Here is a 15,636-nt window from a genome sequence, read left to right as displayed (position 1 = left end):
CCAGCGTGGCTGACACACAGAACTATCCCCACAGCTACCTTAAGGACCAACATCAAGCTGTGGAAATTGCTGGCTCCCAGACAGAGCCGGACAAGCCCCTGTTCTGGGGAGGGGGAAGGAAGAAGCAGGGCGGAAGGTGGGTCTGTTCACCCCACTGACTCTTCCTGGCGAGGGGCCAGGCCTCAAACAGAAACCGTCTGGTGCATCTTCCAAGGAGCTGCCCAGCGTGGAGCTGCCTCTTGGCAGAGGGAGACGCTGGCTTCCTCCGTCAGCGGGGCGATGAGCAGCTTCACACACGCTCCACTGAGTCACTGCTTCGTTGGTGGCCTCCCCGGCGCGGGATGGCTGAGCCCAGCCGCCCCGGGTGCACGCGGGGGAACCATTTTAGGAACCAGCGACAGAGGCATCAGTGAACGCTGCTATAAATAGCGGTGTCAAAGGAACGAGATGGTCAGGCTGTTCAAATCCTGGCACGGCCCCGCTAGCACTGATAGCAAGTGCCCTTTGCTTGTTCTCTTGCCGCCACGTCCTCTTATCTATTCTTCCAACTCTGAGTGTTTCTGTCACCAGGTCCCCTGCCCTGACATTTTAGGCTCCTGGGATGGCTGCAGGTCCCTGCTCGCATTTGTTGGCCCCTATTCTACACTCCAGAACTACAATGCACTGCAAACTACATGCACTGCAGGGAAGAGGTGCAGTCTCCACCAGCACAGCCTGGGACCCCTCACAGCCAGCACCACAGCGTTGTCAGGGCAGCCCTGTATTTGCATGGTGCCTACGCACTGGGACCTGCCACCAGGCATGCAGGCATCACTGCAGAGATATGGGGCTTCACTGCACTTCAGAGCACTCCTGGATCTCTGCTTTTCTTCTGCAAGGAGCTGGAGTCATCCTCCAGACCTGACATTACCTCTGGATCACTCTGATCTCTGTTACGATGATGGGGAAACTGAGGCAGGGAGGTGTCATGACTTACCCTGTGTATGTGAGGACCAGGAGAGCAGAGTCCACACTCTGCCCCACCTCCCTGCCATGCAGCTGGTCATCACACCCTCACCAAGAAGCCCCACAAGTTCTTGGGGTTAAATCCTGGCTTTGTCACGAAAAGCACTTCTTGCTATTCAGAGGCCATGATTACCTTGTGAACATCTGCGCTGACAATAGCTGAGTGGCAACATAATTCTCCATCAGCTCTGCCTCCGCTTTCTCCTCCTCCATGTTCTTTATTTTAAAGCACACTCATTGCAAAGCCCTTCGATGCCTGATGAAGGAAAAGCTCAGAAAACAGGCAACAGAAACAAAAACTCAAGCTTGCAGGAAACCAACGACAAGACGTGACAGACCCAACTGCACTAACCTCCCCCTTCCCTCCCTGCACAGCCTTGGCCCATGTCCCTCAACGACCCGTTGGCCCCTTGGCCCCAGTGCCAAGACCGGTCCCCAAGAGCAAGCCAAGGGCTCGGGGTGGCCTTTGCACAAACACCAGAGGCAGCTCTTGGCTTTGGCATGGACATCCCGACCTCTCAGGAGTGGGTGCGCCACCTGGACCTTCACTGGTGCAAGATGGGCCTTATCAGTGCTGGAATTTGATTTTTCCTCCAGGCATCTGGTGGAAGAACATGCAGGATTGGGGATGGGTGCGGGGACAGCATTCCAGCAAGCAAGGCTGCAAAAGCACACTCTCTGCTGAGGGCCATCCGAACACCCATAGCAGAGATGCTGCCCTGGGGCCTATGGACATTCCTTGGCTATATTTGGTGAGGGATGGAGAATTTGTTGCTTCCCCTCAACCCATCTGTTCTCCTTATTGGCAGGGAGGAGCTAACACCAGAACTGCAGTATTGCTATTTGGATAAACCCGGTACTTCAGCAGCAATAAATCTCTTCTAAAAAGCTTTTGCTGCCTCCCACCTGTTGGCTGGGAGAAGATCAAGTTGACAAAACTCTTCTGCCAAATTCTATTTTTATCCAGGACTTCATCACGATTCCAGGTTACAACAAAAGCCCGTTCACGAACCAGAGGGAGGTAGCTGTATCACAGCGCATCTCTCAAGGCTGGAATCCCACCTCTCTCCCAGAGGTCTCCAGTTCCCAGGTAGCTACTTTTATTACATTTCCTGAATTTCCTTAAATCCCCAAAGGCCCTTTTCCTTCTCATAAACCCCACCCCTTCACCATAAAGCCTGGGAGGTCCCAAGCAGGGACCCGAGACCAGCTGCACCAGGGAGCCAAAATACCCATTGTGAGAACGGCAACAGAGCGAGCCGGGCTGGGACCAACACAGTTTATTACAGAAAAACACCCAGAGGGATTTCATTAACATGGCAGTCCATTCACAAGAAAAACCATCAGAGGACAATGAAGTGAAACCCACAGCAACAACACACAGCGGGGAAGTCCAGTTGTCGGCCAGCGCAGCACAAGAGGCACAACTGCGCTGGCCCATCAGGGTGGGAGATGTGCCCAGCCCATGGAGCCGGTCCTGGGGACCTCATCGCTCCCCCAGCCCGAGGGGATGTCACAGATGGGCACGTGAGGAAAGTACAGAAGCAGCAAATCCATGCCTGCCGGTTGTAGTGATGGTAAAGGGGGAAAAAAAAAAAATGTAGGAAGCCATGTGGATAAAAGCAAATGGGGCAGCCGTTGCAGGAATGGAAAATCCTCCCCACACAGGAAGGGCTCAGGAGGTGCAAGGCGGGGGTCTACCTTGCCTGGGGCCGGTTTCCCAAGCACCAGGTCTCCCAGCGAGCCCCTAAGCTGCCCTGGCAGCAGGAGGACCCTAAGCAGAGTCACTAAAGCTCCTGCCGGCGCAGCGCCCCTGCACCCAGCTCCCTGTGCATCTCAGGCCCGGAAAGGCAGCAGTGCCCCTGCCCCAAAACCACATCACATCGCTTCCCTGGAGCCAACAGCACCTTCAGATAAGGCACCTCCTCCTGCACAGCCGAGCCCTGCCAACACCCCTGATCCAAAGCACACAGCCCCCACAGCACCCAGCGCAAGCACCCATCCCCAGTGGCTGTGCTTGCACCCTGGATCCCATCCCACCAGCACCCTGCCGGGGGTTCCTAAGGGCTTGCTGACAGCCCTGTTCCACTTGCAACACCACCTCCCCGGCTGGCAGGAGGCCCTGGTGCAGCCCGTTTGGGAGCTGGGCTTGGCTGGGCTTCCACGATGTGATCTTCAGGAAACACCTTGGAAAAAGTTTACTGGGAGACCAAGCTGTTCTCCCCCTCCCAGCTGCCAAAAAGGTCTCCGAGATACAGTTCAGATCCCATATCTGGGCTTCACATTAAAAAGACGAGACCTTTTTATAAACCTGTATATTAATAGATGCATTACTGAGATACTAATTTCTTTCCAGACTTTTTTTTTTTGTTCCTTTGTATTTCAGACCTTCCTCTAAGGTGCTTGTCACCCAGGTGTGACAAATAACGGTCTGCCAAAGCGAAATATTTTTTTTTGGGGGGGGGGGGGGGGGGGGAAGAAAGTGCAATTTTCTTTTTCACTGCTAGAGCAGGATTTAGTGCAATGAGAAAACCATCTCCCGAGCCACTGAAGGCATCACTAGCTTGTTTATATATTTGTCAAAGTGCGATAACTCGAGCTCTAGCCTCGCTGTTGGGAAGGGCTGAGCTGTTCTAGCTGAAACCTCCCTGCAAAGCTGAGCCAGAGGCAGACGCATACCTCGGAAAACCTCAGAATTGGCGTTTGTAGAAAACTACTGTCTGATAACGCTGGACATCCTTTGTGCCCAACCATGGGGTGTACCGTCTAAAAAAAAAACCAACCAAAAAACAAACCAAACCCCACAAGAAAGACGTAACCTTCAAATTTTCCTCCTGAGTGTCTCCTTTAGGACAGGGCTCCATGCAGAAACATCAGTGTGATTTTCACGCCGATTTTGAAGCAGCTCTCCAATTGATTTCTCTTTCTGGTTTTGAATTAGAGATTTGGTTCTCTCTTACAGCATCGCTAGCAGAGGTGTTTATTTTAGGCAACACCAGAGGTTTTAAGAAGCTGAGGAGAAAAAGATTACCAATTCATATGGGCTCAGCCTAGAAAGGGGGGGAGGGGGTGAAGGGAATCCTGTAATTAAAACGCCCAGGCTGAAATTCTCTGCAGATTTACCTAAATGGACTTCAAATGATGTCCCTAATATATTAGGGCCTGCTTTTAACTTAATTCAAGCCCTAGGCATGTGTCTGCAGACCCTGGATGGCTCACACAAGAGCTGGGCTTTGGATGCCTCACTGAGATTTATTATTTTTAAGTGCTAAATCATGCAACTGTGAAACCCAAATATAAAAACCTGGGCCAGCAATATGCTAACCCAAAGCTCCAAGCAGGAAACAGGATTATTTTTTGGTTTTAAGTGTTTGTTTCCATTTTTCCAGATTTTACTGCATGAAAGGAAAGCTGTTCAGCTGACAAAATCTTGCTGAAGGGACAAAGACATGAAAGATTTTCTAGCTGGGGAGCAGGGGCTGGGTCCGTGAAGGAACAATATTACGGTTTAATTTTAGTTAAAAGGGACAACGTCTTGTTTCAAAGCTGCAAGAAGGGGGTTTGTGTGCTCCCAACTTTCCAGTTCAACAGTTCAGCCTGAACATCTGCATTGTAAGTCAAAGGCTTCGGGAGTTACCTGGGGTTTTAAAGAAATGCCAATAGGTTAAACCTGCCTGGCACAAACAGTCCACAAAAGGCAACATCCACCCTCGAAGGATTTTGCCTGAAACGAGTGCAGAGCACATGGAGGAACAGGGAAACAGCTCGCTGTCACGGGGCTGCTGCGCAGGGGACCCCCCAGCCCCAGGAGGAACAGGGACAATGCCACAACATTGCAACGAATACAGAGGCAAAAGGAAGCTGTTCGTCAGCCCCCTCCTCCATCCGTGCCCCCCCCACCCCCGACAAGGCTCCTGCTGGGCAATAACCTCGCGCTCGCCGCAGCAAATGCTCTCTGTCTCGCAGACTGCAACCCAGGTCAGAGCGTGGTGCGCGGGGTGAGGACCGTGCCGCACGCCGGGGGACCAGCCAGCTCTGCTACTTGCTGTTCGGGGTTTGCTTCTCCTGCGCTGGCTGCTTGTGCTTCTGGGCGATGCCGTAGGGGACGTGGGCAGCGATAGTGCCCATCTCCTTGGCTCCCTCCACGTGGAACATCTGGTCATCAAAGAAGATGTGAGGACGGATCTTCTTCAGCAGCGGCCCCTTGGGAGCCCCGGCCAGGAATAAAGCCTCGTCGGTCTCCAGGCCCCAGCTGCGCAGAGTCTTTAGGGCCCGGGCTCCCGAGCTGGCCGCGCTCCTGGCAGTGACCAGGTAGGTGCGAATGGGACACTCCATCCTCATCCCCTTGGAATAAAACTTCTTCTGCAGCTTCCCCAGGGCCTCCAGGAAGCCCTTCAGGGGTCCCTGCCAAAGCAAGAAGAAACCATCACTTTGCAGACCTCCACGCCACTCCTTCCTCCAGGCACCCAGTCCCAGCAGAGCCAGACATGCTGGGTAAACCCTTCTCCCCGTGAGCCCCCCAAAAACAACAGCGAGGTGCCAGCCACAGCCATCCCACGGGCCAGCACTACCAGGCTGCTGACCCACCCCATCTCACACTCCACGTGCCGACCCCTGGCTTGTTCCCAGAGGCGAGAGCATCCCTGCAGGCTGCCTCTCTCCCAGCGGCTTCGTCTAGCTGCACCCCAGTGCTACCTGTGCCAGAGGCTTGTTCTCATGGGCCTTTTCATGCTCAAAGAACATGTCCAAGCCGTGAGCCTTCACGATCTGCTCCGACTCATCAGAGAAGAGCACGGCGTCACCATCAAACGCCACCCGCAGCTGGTTCTCCGACACCTCCAGGTCTTTGCTGGGGCTGAAGATGGTGGCTGCAGCGATCCCTGTGGGGGTAAAGCGTGAGGCAAGAGGTGGCAGTTACCCAAGGACCCAGCCTCATGCCTTATCCATTGAGGAGCAGAGCGAAACACGATGGACTGGAAGCAAACACTGCAAGAAAATGCATGCACCCAGTAGTGCCAGCAGCTTGGCCTCAAGACCTTTGACAGCAAAAACAAATCCCCAGATGACAAATCTCCCTTTGCATACAAGAATTAATGGGGAAAAACAGTGCCTTTGCTGTTCTACAGCCTTCGGAAGAGCTGCAGAGCTCGAGGAAAGCCTTATTTCTATGGAAACCAGAGGCTCTTCGGAGCATCAAGGATGGGACGTGGGACATGGCAGACCCTAGCTGCACATCGACATAGGGACAGGGACGTTGGAGCTATTGCTCCTGGCACCAACCCCCTGAGGGCTCCAGGCTCCCCCCACTGTCCCTCCACCAAGCTGGACCCCAGACTCACCCTCTTCAATGGCCCCACTCACTTTCTCAGCATCGGAGGAGAGGTAGAGGTTGGTGTGATAGGCCTTGAGGTAACAGATGGGGCTGTTCCCTCCCGTCATGCAGAACCTCTCGATGAACAGATCTGAGGGCAGATGGACCCCGGGGTGAACCAGATTGCCCCCCAAACAAGCCTTGACACTGCTGCCCTGTGGCCTCCCAGGAGTCAGCAGGATGGGGGCTAACTGTGGTACTGCCGTTCAACAGCACGGCTGGCAGCCAGAGCATCCTCACCACCAGCCAACTTCCAGTCAAAGCCCAGGAAATCTGGGAGAAGCGGGCTCTGCGTGTGGTTTAGAGGAAGAGCCAGGAGGAAGCATCTCCTTCTCTTGCTGCCAAGCACTACCACTCTGCCCAAAAGCCATCGGCACCCACGCAAAGGACAGCTTTGCTCTCAAACTTACCATAGTGGTTGATGCTGTTGATCAAGCGAACCCCAACCTGGGCATGGTTGTTGGTCATGAGGACAATGTCGAAGAGCTCCTCGCTGTCAGGGTAGAGCTCACGCAGCTGCGTGTTCACCGCTTCCAGTGCCTGCAGCACCCCAGGGCAGGGGGATGGGGGGGTGTCAGCATGGCCCTGATCCCCTCCTCACTGAGCAAAACACTTCTGCTCACCAAACCCAGGGACCTGGCCTGACCCCAACTATACCCAGAGCCAAAGTGACATTAGCAAACAGCTTTAGCAGGGAAAGAAAGATTTGGGGGACAAAACACATAGCTATTCTTCTATCTTCAAATGCAAAAAGTTTCAAGTTTTCATTAGGAGATGAGAATAAATTAGCTCAAAGTTACAGATAAGCATTTTTCAAGCAATCAGAAACAGAAAGTCTCTCCCCATCAAGTGGATTAGTTTATTCATTGGGAATGGGCAAGAGATCCTTCCAGTGATGGCCAGCACACAAAACTGCACTAAATCCAGTGGAACTGGGGCAGAAATCAGAAAATATTTTTAAAGTTTGAAATGCCTCATTTCAACATGTCAGAATTAGAAATTGGCTGACTCTGTAGCAAGGCTAAATTCAGCCAATTTAAAAGAATAAATAAATTGTAATAATAATAATAATAAATTATAATTCCCTAAAAAGGAAACTTTAAATATGATCCAAAGAGATGATTTCTTCAATTCTTGGGCTCAGTTGCCAATTTGGAAAATTCAGCGTTTGCTCAGTCCTGGAAGAAGCACATCACTTGCCAGGAGGTTTATCCGACCTCTGTTTGCTCTGTGGTTACATCCCTTCTGCTGCGCTGCTCATGTCCCATCCCTTCCCCACGCAAGCACCCCACAGCACTCCCCTCTCCCCAAAACTTTTGGGTGAGGACCACAGTGCTGATCCAGCTCAGATGGGTGGGTGCTCACCTTGACAAAAGGGAAGGCAGCCCCAGGGAGGAAGGGCTCGTTCTCATGGTCTAGCTGGTATTTCACGTAGGCCTCCACCCCTTGCTCGTTGTAAATCTTCTGCTCCTCCTCCATGCGGAAAAGCGCTCGTGATGACACCGCGATGGTGATGGCATTCTCAGGCTTCGGCTGCAGAGAAAGGGAGAAAATGGGGAGGCAGCCCCTGCACCCAGCCCCGCTGCTTGAGAAAGCATTTCTTAATTTTCAACATGAAAGGCCACGGGGTGGGTGACACCTCCAGAGGGATCTGGAGGATAATGGGGCAGCTGCAACCCTGATCTTCCAATGCTTCAACAGATAAAGCCCTGATGCACCATCCCCACACATTTCAGATACCCGAGAGCCTTTTTCTGATGCTCACACCATGCCCAAGCCCTCCCACTACAAACAGGCTCCCAGGACTCATCCAGACCCAACGTGCTACCCCAGGAGAACCACTCAACCCCATGCAGAAGGAATTTGCGAGGCTTTACCCCCCTGCCTAGCCAGGAAAAACCACACGCTGTGGCTCAGCCAGATCCACACTCCCACGATGCTGTCCAGATGTGACAAACAACCCGTGCCAGCTCAGCTTATAAAAACACTTGATATAGTTATTGTGGGCGGAAACATGACAAACAGGTGGTGCAAGCAATGATTTATGAGTCATTATTATTAACATTCGAAGGTTTGATCCAAAATCTACTGAAGTCAACAAGGGGCCTCTAGTGGGGCTTTTGGCAGTGAGAGGGGCCACCAGGAAAGTCAATCTTATCTTGACCCTCACCCGTCCTCCCTCTCCCCTTGGAAGGCAGAAGGGTGTTAATCCCCATCGCTCGCTTGCAAGCATGAAAGCAAATTCATGACTGATGGCCAAGGAGAAACCCTCGCTCCCGGAACAGCAAATCCTAAGGGACAGTGGCACAGGCAGCCCCGGCCCCAGCACACGCTGCCTGCAGCAAGTCCTGAGAGCAGGACAGGGCTTGGGGACTCACATGGGGGATGCTCGCCGGGAGCTGGGAGCCATCCCAGGGATGCATCTCCCCAGGGAGCCTGTGAAATCCGGGCCGTCAGCACTTCAGAACCACCTCACCCTCAGCTCCTCTGCGATTTCCAGGATCCTGGTACAGCATGTTGCCCGGTGAGTAATCTTCCGGCAATGCCATTTGCCCCAGGGCAGGAGGGCGTCTGCAAACCCAGGTGCTCCAAAGTTCAAGCCCCCACCCTGCCTAGGGCTGAGCTTTACCGCAACAGCAGCCTGGCAAGGACCAGGTACCCCCATCTGCGCTGGGGATCTGTGCTCCTCACAGGGCTGGGCCAGCCCTGGGGCTCGCTGTGCCCTTCACCCGCCCCGTGGATCCTGCCCGGCATGGCGGCGCACCCAGGAATGAGTCAATGGCAGCCCCCATGCCATTCCCAGCACCCACCCACCCTCCACAAGCGGTGCCCGGGGACAGCCCTGCAGCGTGGTCGGTCCCCGACACCTCACCGAGGCCACATCAATACCCAAAATCCACAGCAAACAGATTAAGCAGTGGGCAATTAGGACCAGACACAGATTAGCTCAGGCTGAGAACATCACCGTGGCCAGAGGGAGCCCTTTCCCGTGGCATTTGCAGAGAAATAAGGCCCCGTTTGGAAGCGGCTCTTTTTCGAAAGCAGGTGAACAGCCCCCAGGACACCCGTGATCACCCAGGTCCACGCAGAAGCTGATCAGCGACACCAGCATCGCTCCCACCAGTGAACTACAGCCAGGTCCCCATCCGACATTTAGCTACCCAATAGATGTTAGCTATTAACTTAGCGTGGAGTGCCAAGACTTGGCACTCCAGCTCATTAATTAATAACTCCGGTGTCATGGGCCATTTATTAGCTGAAAATATTAATAACTATTAAAGCTCTTGAGACATCCGGCCATTACCTTCCAGCAAGGAGTCCTGCTGCTCCCGCATCCCTGCAGCCCTGGGTTATTTATCTGGGTAGGTGGGAGAGCTGCCGGGCATTTGCTCCCTGCTCCTGGTCCCCGCCGGACCACAGGGCAGAGCATCCTCCACAGCCAGCCTTGCAGGAGGATGCCCAGCACAGAAAGTAGGTCAGCAGCACGCACGGCACAGAGGGATGGATGTTCAAGGGGGTGAGATGCATGCGTGGGGCCACAAGCCGAGATGCCCAGCTGGAATTTGCATCTCGATCTCCCCACAGCACACACCTTGCACCCAGCCGGTGCCAACAGCACAGGCACCTTGCGCAAGAGCAACAGGCTGCTCAAGGTCCCTTCCCTGCCATTTAAAGGCACCAGCCTCCAGGAGGTTAATTTAAGAGGTAATAAACACAGCAATAAAAATAACCGTAAGCTTGGGGCCTAATTCTGCCCCAGCGTGGGCTGCTGGAGCCCCAGCTGCCCGCGGGAGGGAAGCCTGGCCTCTGGGAAAGGGACCTGCCGGATCCTGTTCGCTCCTGCCAAGGGAGATTTGCACCTTTGGAGCACTTTCTGCCAGAAAGTCTCACCCGGGCACTAACACAGATCCCAGCTCCGGCTGGGCTGGAACAGCCCTGCTGTTTTCTGGGAAATGCTGACATTTAAAAAATCAGGCAATTCTGCTCTGCAAGGAGGGATTCACATTTTGACATTTCTTTGAAGTGGAGGTTTCATTTGGAAGCGTTCCCTCCTCCAGGCTGGTTGTTTGGATGCTTCTTCATCCCCACTAGTACTGCAGATGATCATTACTACATTCAAAAATGGGCCTTAAAGGAAAAGTCACAGTGCTACAGGAACCACAGCACCTCCAGTCCTCCATCAGAGGGCTGCCAACAACCCAACAAACCCCCCTTTGCCTTGAAACATCACCATTTTGGGGGAAAACACCCTTCATTTTTAATAAGAAGCATGTGCACGGGAGGGGTTCGACCCACAGTCCTCTCCAGGACACATTTAGTCCCACGAGCTTTTGTGGAGCCTGCACAGCACCCCATCCCAGTGCAGCCTCCTGCTCCAGCTGCCCCAGCTCCGGCAGGTTTGGGCACTCTGAATGACAAACCCTCTTTTACCCTCAGAGCGGCATGCAAGGTCAGCCAAGGTCACTTAAAGCTCATCATCCAACGCAAGCCCAGGAAGCGGCTGTGGGGCTCCGCTCAGCCAAATCCAACTGAATTTGCTGCCTGGGGATTCATGATGAGCTCCTCTCCCTTCCTCCCTTCCCACGGGAAGGTCAAATCCAGCCCCATCCTGAACATCAAGCGAGAGATTAATGATGTGTTTAGCACAAGTACAAGCAGGGCAGCACGGGGGAAGGTCCCATCCCAACCCTGGCTCCATCCCTGGGCTCAGCCAAGCTGGAGGGACGACCAGGGACACGTCCTGACAGCCCAGCCCTCTGAAGAGGAACATCAGCCCTTAGCACAGCCCCAGGTGGTCCACAAGGTCCAAACCCCACCTCAGAAGCGTAAGTGACCTTTCCGGCAGGCTCCAGCTCCATAAAGCACAAAATGCATCGCAGACGCAAGCACCCTAAATTTTGGGGTAAAGATGTATTTCAGCAGTGACTGGAAATAGCACGTTTTCCTCTGCAGACCCAACAGCTGGCAGGCCTTTAAATCGCCCTTCTAATCACATATAAATCCTAAGCGGCCCCCCAAGGATTAGAGACAGACATTAGGAAATCCCACACGCTCCCGGGATGCGCGGCGGGGCTGTGCCCTCCCACCCAGGAGGGCTACAGGTACCCCACAATGGCACCCAACACCAGCAGCTTCACTGCCACCCCTAGAGCACAGTGGGGACCCCATCCTGCACCCCTTCATCCTTTTACACTGCCTGGGGCCGAACCTCCTGGACCCACCTGCCCTAAAAAGCTGGAGGAACTCCGGCAGCATCAGGCACTCCCCTGGATGCTGCAGAAGACCAAATAGAAAATTTGGAGGTGAATTTTGGACACAGAAAGGGAAGAGGAAGGGTCAAGTGTGGCTCCCACCCCATCTCAAAACTGAGGCACCCTGGTGAGCCGGATGGGTCCCCCTGGGTGCAGGGCACTGGCAGAGCCGGGGGTGCGAGCAGGAGGCTCCCACGGACCCAGCCTCTCCTCCCGCCGCGGTGTCACTGGAGAGGCCGGAGGGACATATTCTGCATTGCTGAAGGGTGGCAGGTCTCATCGCTGACCTCCCAGCTGGCACGAGCGAGGCCGGAGCAGGCATGGAAGCCAGGGCATGGGAAGAGCGGAGACCCCTGCGGAGCAGGGAGCCCCGTGGGCTGTGGGGACACCCTGGTAACCCGCTTTCAAGGCAGGAATGGGCTCCCCAAAATCACCCTGCCTCTTGCCATCTTACAGCCCATCTCTGGGGGGGAGCAGCCCCCACAGTGCATACCTGCTCCCGCACCAGTACCTGCTCCGGCTGGCAGGGACATTGAGCCAAGAGGACAGGCAGACGCAGCACCCACAAGAGCACAGATGGCCAACAGCAAACTCCATCTCCTTGCACCAGCGAGCCCTGGGCAGCTGTGAGCCCCCTGCTCGGGATCAGATTAAAGTTCAGCGCGATGGCTGAGATGTTTTTGAGTTTTCCAAACACATTATTTATAATGCAGAAAAGCGCTCTGCAGCCATCCATCACGGTGCCTGGCAGCTGCCTGGCAGGGCAGGCCGGCCCCAGCTGTGTGCGAGGGCAGCAGAGCTGCCTGGCCATGGGCACCGGGCCCCCCCAGCGTGCCCCAGCGGAGGGGCACGGGGCTGGGGAGGCACTGCGGGTGTCAGCCCCAGCCCCACACGAGTGGATGGCACGGCTCTGTCACTTGTGCGAGCAAACCCCGTGCCTCAGTTTCCCCAGCTGGACAGCAGAGATGGACGTGCTGGTCACTGAGCTGGCTGCAAGGAGAGGAAGAGGAGGAGCCTGGGCTGACATCCGCAGGAGGCCAAAAGCATGGCGTGAAAGACAACCCCGCTGCATCCCGCCACCAAACCAGGCTGTCCCCCTCCTCCGGGAAGGGCGAAGGCAGCAGCGCTGCCCGTTGGCAGTGGGTACAGGGCTGGGGGCTGCAGCTGGGTCCCCAACTGGGAAAGCAGAGGGGCTGCTCCAAGCTGGAGTGCGCAGAGCGGGGCCTTGGCCATGTCCCCTCGCCGGAGAGGCCACCCGCAGAGCTTTGCCATGAACGGGGCCACCACAGGCAGCAGGTCACCCCGAGCCCCACACGCTCGGGGCACCCGCAGCCCTGAGGATGTGAGGATGGCTACGGCTGGGTGGGCTCGCGGGCTGCGGGACCGGGGCCTGGCCACCCCGGGGCACAGCCCCCAGCCCCCCAGGCTGCCAGCCCCGCACCGCCGCAGCTATTCTGAGACAGGCCGGCACTTCCAGGCACTCCCATATTTAAACCCGGCAGGCTCAGCCCTGGTTAGATAACACCCGCTTTCCCTCTAATCTCCCGGAGCAGGCCAGCCTGGCAGGGGTGGCTACACCCTGCGACACCCTGCTGCCCCGGGCAGGGATTCGGTCCCCAGGCTGTCCCTCTGCTCCACCACTGCTACCCCTCCTGTCCCTGGCAGGGCCTCCCACCTTGGCACAGGGGACAGGCAGCTCGTGGGGCACGGAGCCACTCTGCAAGGACACCTCAGCCCGGAGGGACCTGAGAACACCCCAGGGACCTGCAGGAACCCATGGAGGCTGGCAGAATCCGGAGAGACCCCAGGCAACCGAGGGATGCCACAGAGGAGTGGGGGCACCCAGAATGACCCAGGGCTTCCCCAAGGACCTGGACAGAGATGGGGAGGGAGGTCAAAGAAAAACCAGAGACATCAAGGGGATCCCAGGGCACCTGGAGGAGATGGGGCACCCAGAAAGCCCCAGAGGGGGCCCAGGGAAGACGAGACACCCAGGAGGACCCTGCAGGAGATGGAGAGACCCAGGGGAGATGGGACATGCGGGGGGCGGGGAGGAGATGGAGCACCCAGAGAGAGCCAGAGGGTTCCATGGGGGAGCCCAGGGAAGATGAGACACCCAGGAGGACCCTGCAGGAGATGGAGAGACCCAGGGGCACTCGGGGGGGGGGTGGGGAAGGCACCCAGGGGAGCTGAAGCATCCAGCGGGGCTGGCTCCTCTGGGAATGCGAAGCTGCGCGGCACCTCGGGGGCTCTCACCGATTTGGGCTTCTTCTTGGGGGCGAGGTTGTCGTAGAAAGCCTTCGCCTCCTCCCAGGGCCGCCCCGCCGCGCCCGGCGCTCCGGCGGTGCGCGGCGGCTCCATGGCGCGGCGGCGGCGGCTCCGCACGTACCGGGCGCTCCCGGAGCCGCTGCCGGGCCGGCGGAGCGCGCTTTATAAGGCATCCCATGAAGCTCCGGGGTTTCAGCCCACCGGGACACGGCTTAACCTCTTCGGGACCGAGCCCGCCCCTCCGCTGCCGCACTCCCCCAGCCCCCGGGGTGCCGGGGGGGGATGGAGCCGGGAGCGCTCCGCAGCCGCTCCGGGGCAGAGCCAGCCCCGGGGCACCAGACCCCCGGGGAGCAACGGGGCTGGGGGGGGGAAGGTGGCATCAGCGGAGAACCTGGCGAGGACACGGGAGCAGGTGACAGTGCGCCCATGGGAGACACCTCAGCCCCGGGGGTCGTTGGGGTTTGCCCACCCTTGCAGAGTGGCACCGAGCAGCTGGAAGGGCACCAGGGTGCTCAGGGGTGGCACTGAACTGCGTGGGGGGTCACAGCTGTACTCACGCTCTGCTCCATGCCAGGTAACTTGCACTGTGTGCTAGTTAATGGGATGAGCACAGATATTAATTAAGGATCCTCACCAAACGTTCTCCAACAAGTGCTGGTGGGATCGAGCCCAGCTTTCAGCTCAGCGTGACCAGCAGACCCTCAGAGAGCAGGGAGCATACCCCAGAGACCAACCCAGGAAGGGCCAAGTGATGAAGGACCCCTCCTCATCCCACCTGGCACAGGGCAGTGCCTGGGAGGAGGTGGTAGCGCCCCAGCACCGAGGCCAGAAGAAAAGTTTTGCCCAAAGTTCTGTGTCAGCAGCAAAAAGCCAACCCTCCCCATGGACCACAGCCTCGGGGACCCCATGTCCTTGTCCGTGAGACTGATCAAACACAACCTCCCTCGCACTGAGGTGCAGCCGAGCAGAGCCGGAGGAGGCTGGGTGCTGGTGCTCACCCAGCTGCCTGGACCCCAAATCCTTTGGGATGCCCTTCTGGGAATTCAACATTATTTCAGCCTCAGCTACTCCCTTTCCCCAGAGCTTTCACCGTTCCCTCCTGGGAAATACCCGCTCTTCCTTTGGGGTGGCCCCAAGGGAAGCAAGAGCTTTGAGTGCCCCAGAATCACCGAGGCTATTCCGAGTCTCCTCTCAGCCCGAGTTGTTGCCCTTTCAGACAGCAGCCCTGGCACGTCCCCAGGCTCCCACACAGCAGGGACAACCCACCCAGTCCCTCCTTCCCCAGGCACTGCTGAGCTGCAAACACACATACACGTTCCGGGACAAGCAGGGCAGCCAACCCCAAGGTGCAGAGCTCTCCCTCCGCAGCACGCCTAAAAATACCCGCACTGCTATGGTTTTGGCATCTTCCCATCCCTGTGCTCACGTGCTGGCGGCTGCAGGACAGGCGAGATGCTGGTGATTTGCAGGGTGGAAGCCGAGCCACACACTTCCACACACACTGAAGCCAGGTGGGATGGGGGGAATGGTCCCGCATGGCCAGGCTTGCGGCCGGGAGCCAGCCCTGCCTGATTAACTACAGAGAAGCATTTAAAGTTGCTGAGAGCTCCTTAGCAACAGCCACCGTCTCCACAGGCTGCTGATGGAGAGGAAAGGCCAGAGGAAAATATGTGCAGAGAACGTTAGGGTGGAGAAATGGAGGCTGAGAAGATGGGCAAAGATATAGTGGGAGCAGGTCCC

General features: G+C 56.5%; 1 protein-coding gene across 3 annotated transcripts; it reads right to left on the bottom strand.

Moving 5' to 3' along the window:
* Positions 1–2,270: 2,270 nt before the first annotated feature.
* Positions 2,271–14,078, bottom strand: NT5C1A (5'-nucleotidase, cytosolic IA). Of its 3 annotated transcripts, XR_003562369.2 has the most exons (7): positions 9,681–9,969; positions 7,742–7,909; positions 6,787–6,916; positions 6,345–6,467; positions 5,701–5,885; positions 4,935–5,409; positions 2,271–4,017 (listed from the first exon to the last, which is right to left on the bottom strand). XR_003562369.2 is itself a non-coding variant. In XM_055704202.1 (6 exons), exons 1-6 carry the CDS (start codon positions 13,987–13,989, stop codon positions 5,044–5,046), a joined length of 1,077 nt encoding a protein of 358 aa, XP_055560177.1. In that variant the 5' UTR covers positions 13,990–14,078; the 3' UTR covers positions 2,271–5,043. The 3 variants fall into 3 exon arrangements, 2 of the variants coding, with proteins under 2 accessions (XP_055560177.1, XP_027668962.1); XM_055704202.1 differs by lacking the exon at positions 9,681–9,969 and adding an exon at positions 13,885–14,078 and having other exon boundaries at positions 2,271–5,409; XM_027813161.2 differs by having other exon boundaries at positions 2,271–5,409.
* Positions 14,079–15,636: the final 1,558 nt, after the last annotated feature.

The sequence above is a fragment of the Falco cherrug genome, chromosome 3 (genome assembly GCF_023634085.1).
Source record: "Falco cherrug isolate bFalChe1 chromosome 3, bFalChe1.pri, whole genome shotgun sequence".
In the NCBI taxonomy this organism is placed as follows: domain Eukaryota; kingdom Metazoa; phylum Chordata; class Aves; order Falconiformes; family Falconidae; genus Falco; species Falco cherrug.
Note: the sequence above shows the minus strand (reverse complement) of the source record. Positions and strands in the feature narration are given on the sequence as shown.

What these genes read in the sequence shown, in the direction of transcription:
- NT5C1A (XM_027813161.2), bottom strand. Translation starts at nt 9,806, where the DNA reads ATGCTCTGCCCTGTGGTCCGGCGGGGACCAGGAGCAGGGAGCAAATGC. An exon ending in CTGCCTTCCCTTTTGTCAAG is followed by an intron (nt 6,917 to 7,741) that starts GTGAGCACCCAC and finishes GGGGTGCTGCAG; the next exon opens with GCACTGGAAGCGGTGAACAC. An exon ending in CAACAGCATCAACCACTATG is followed by an intron (nt 6,468 to 6,786) that starts GTAAGTTTGAGA and finishes ATCTGCCCTCAG; the next exon opens with ATCTGTTCATCGAGAGGTTC.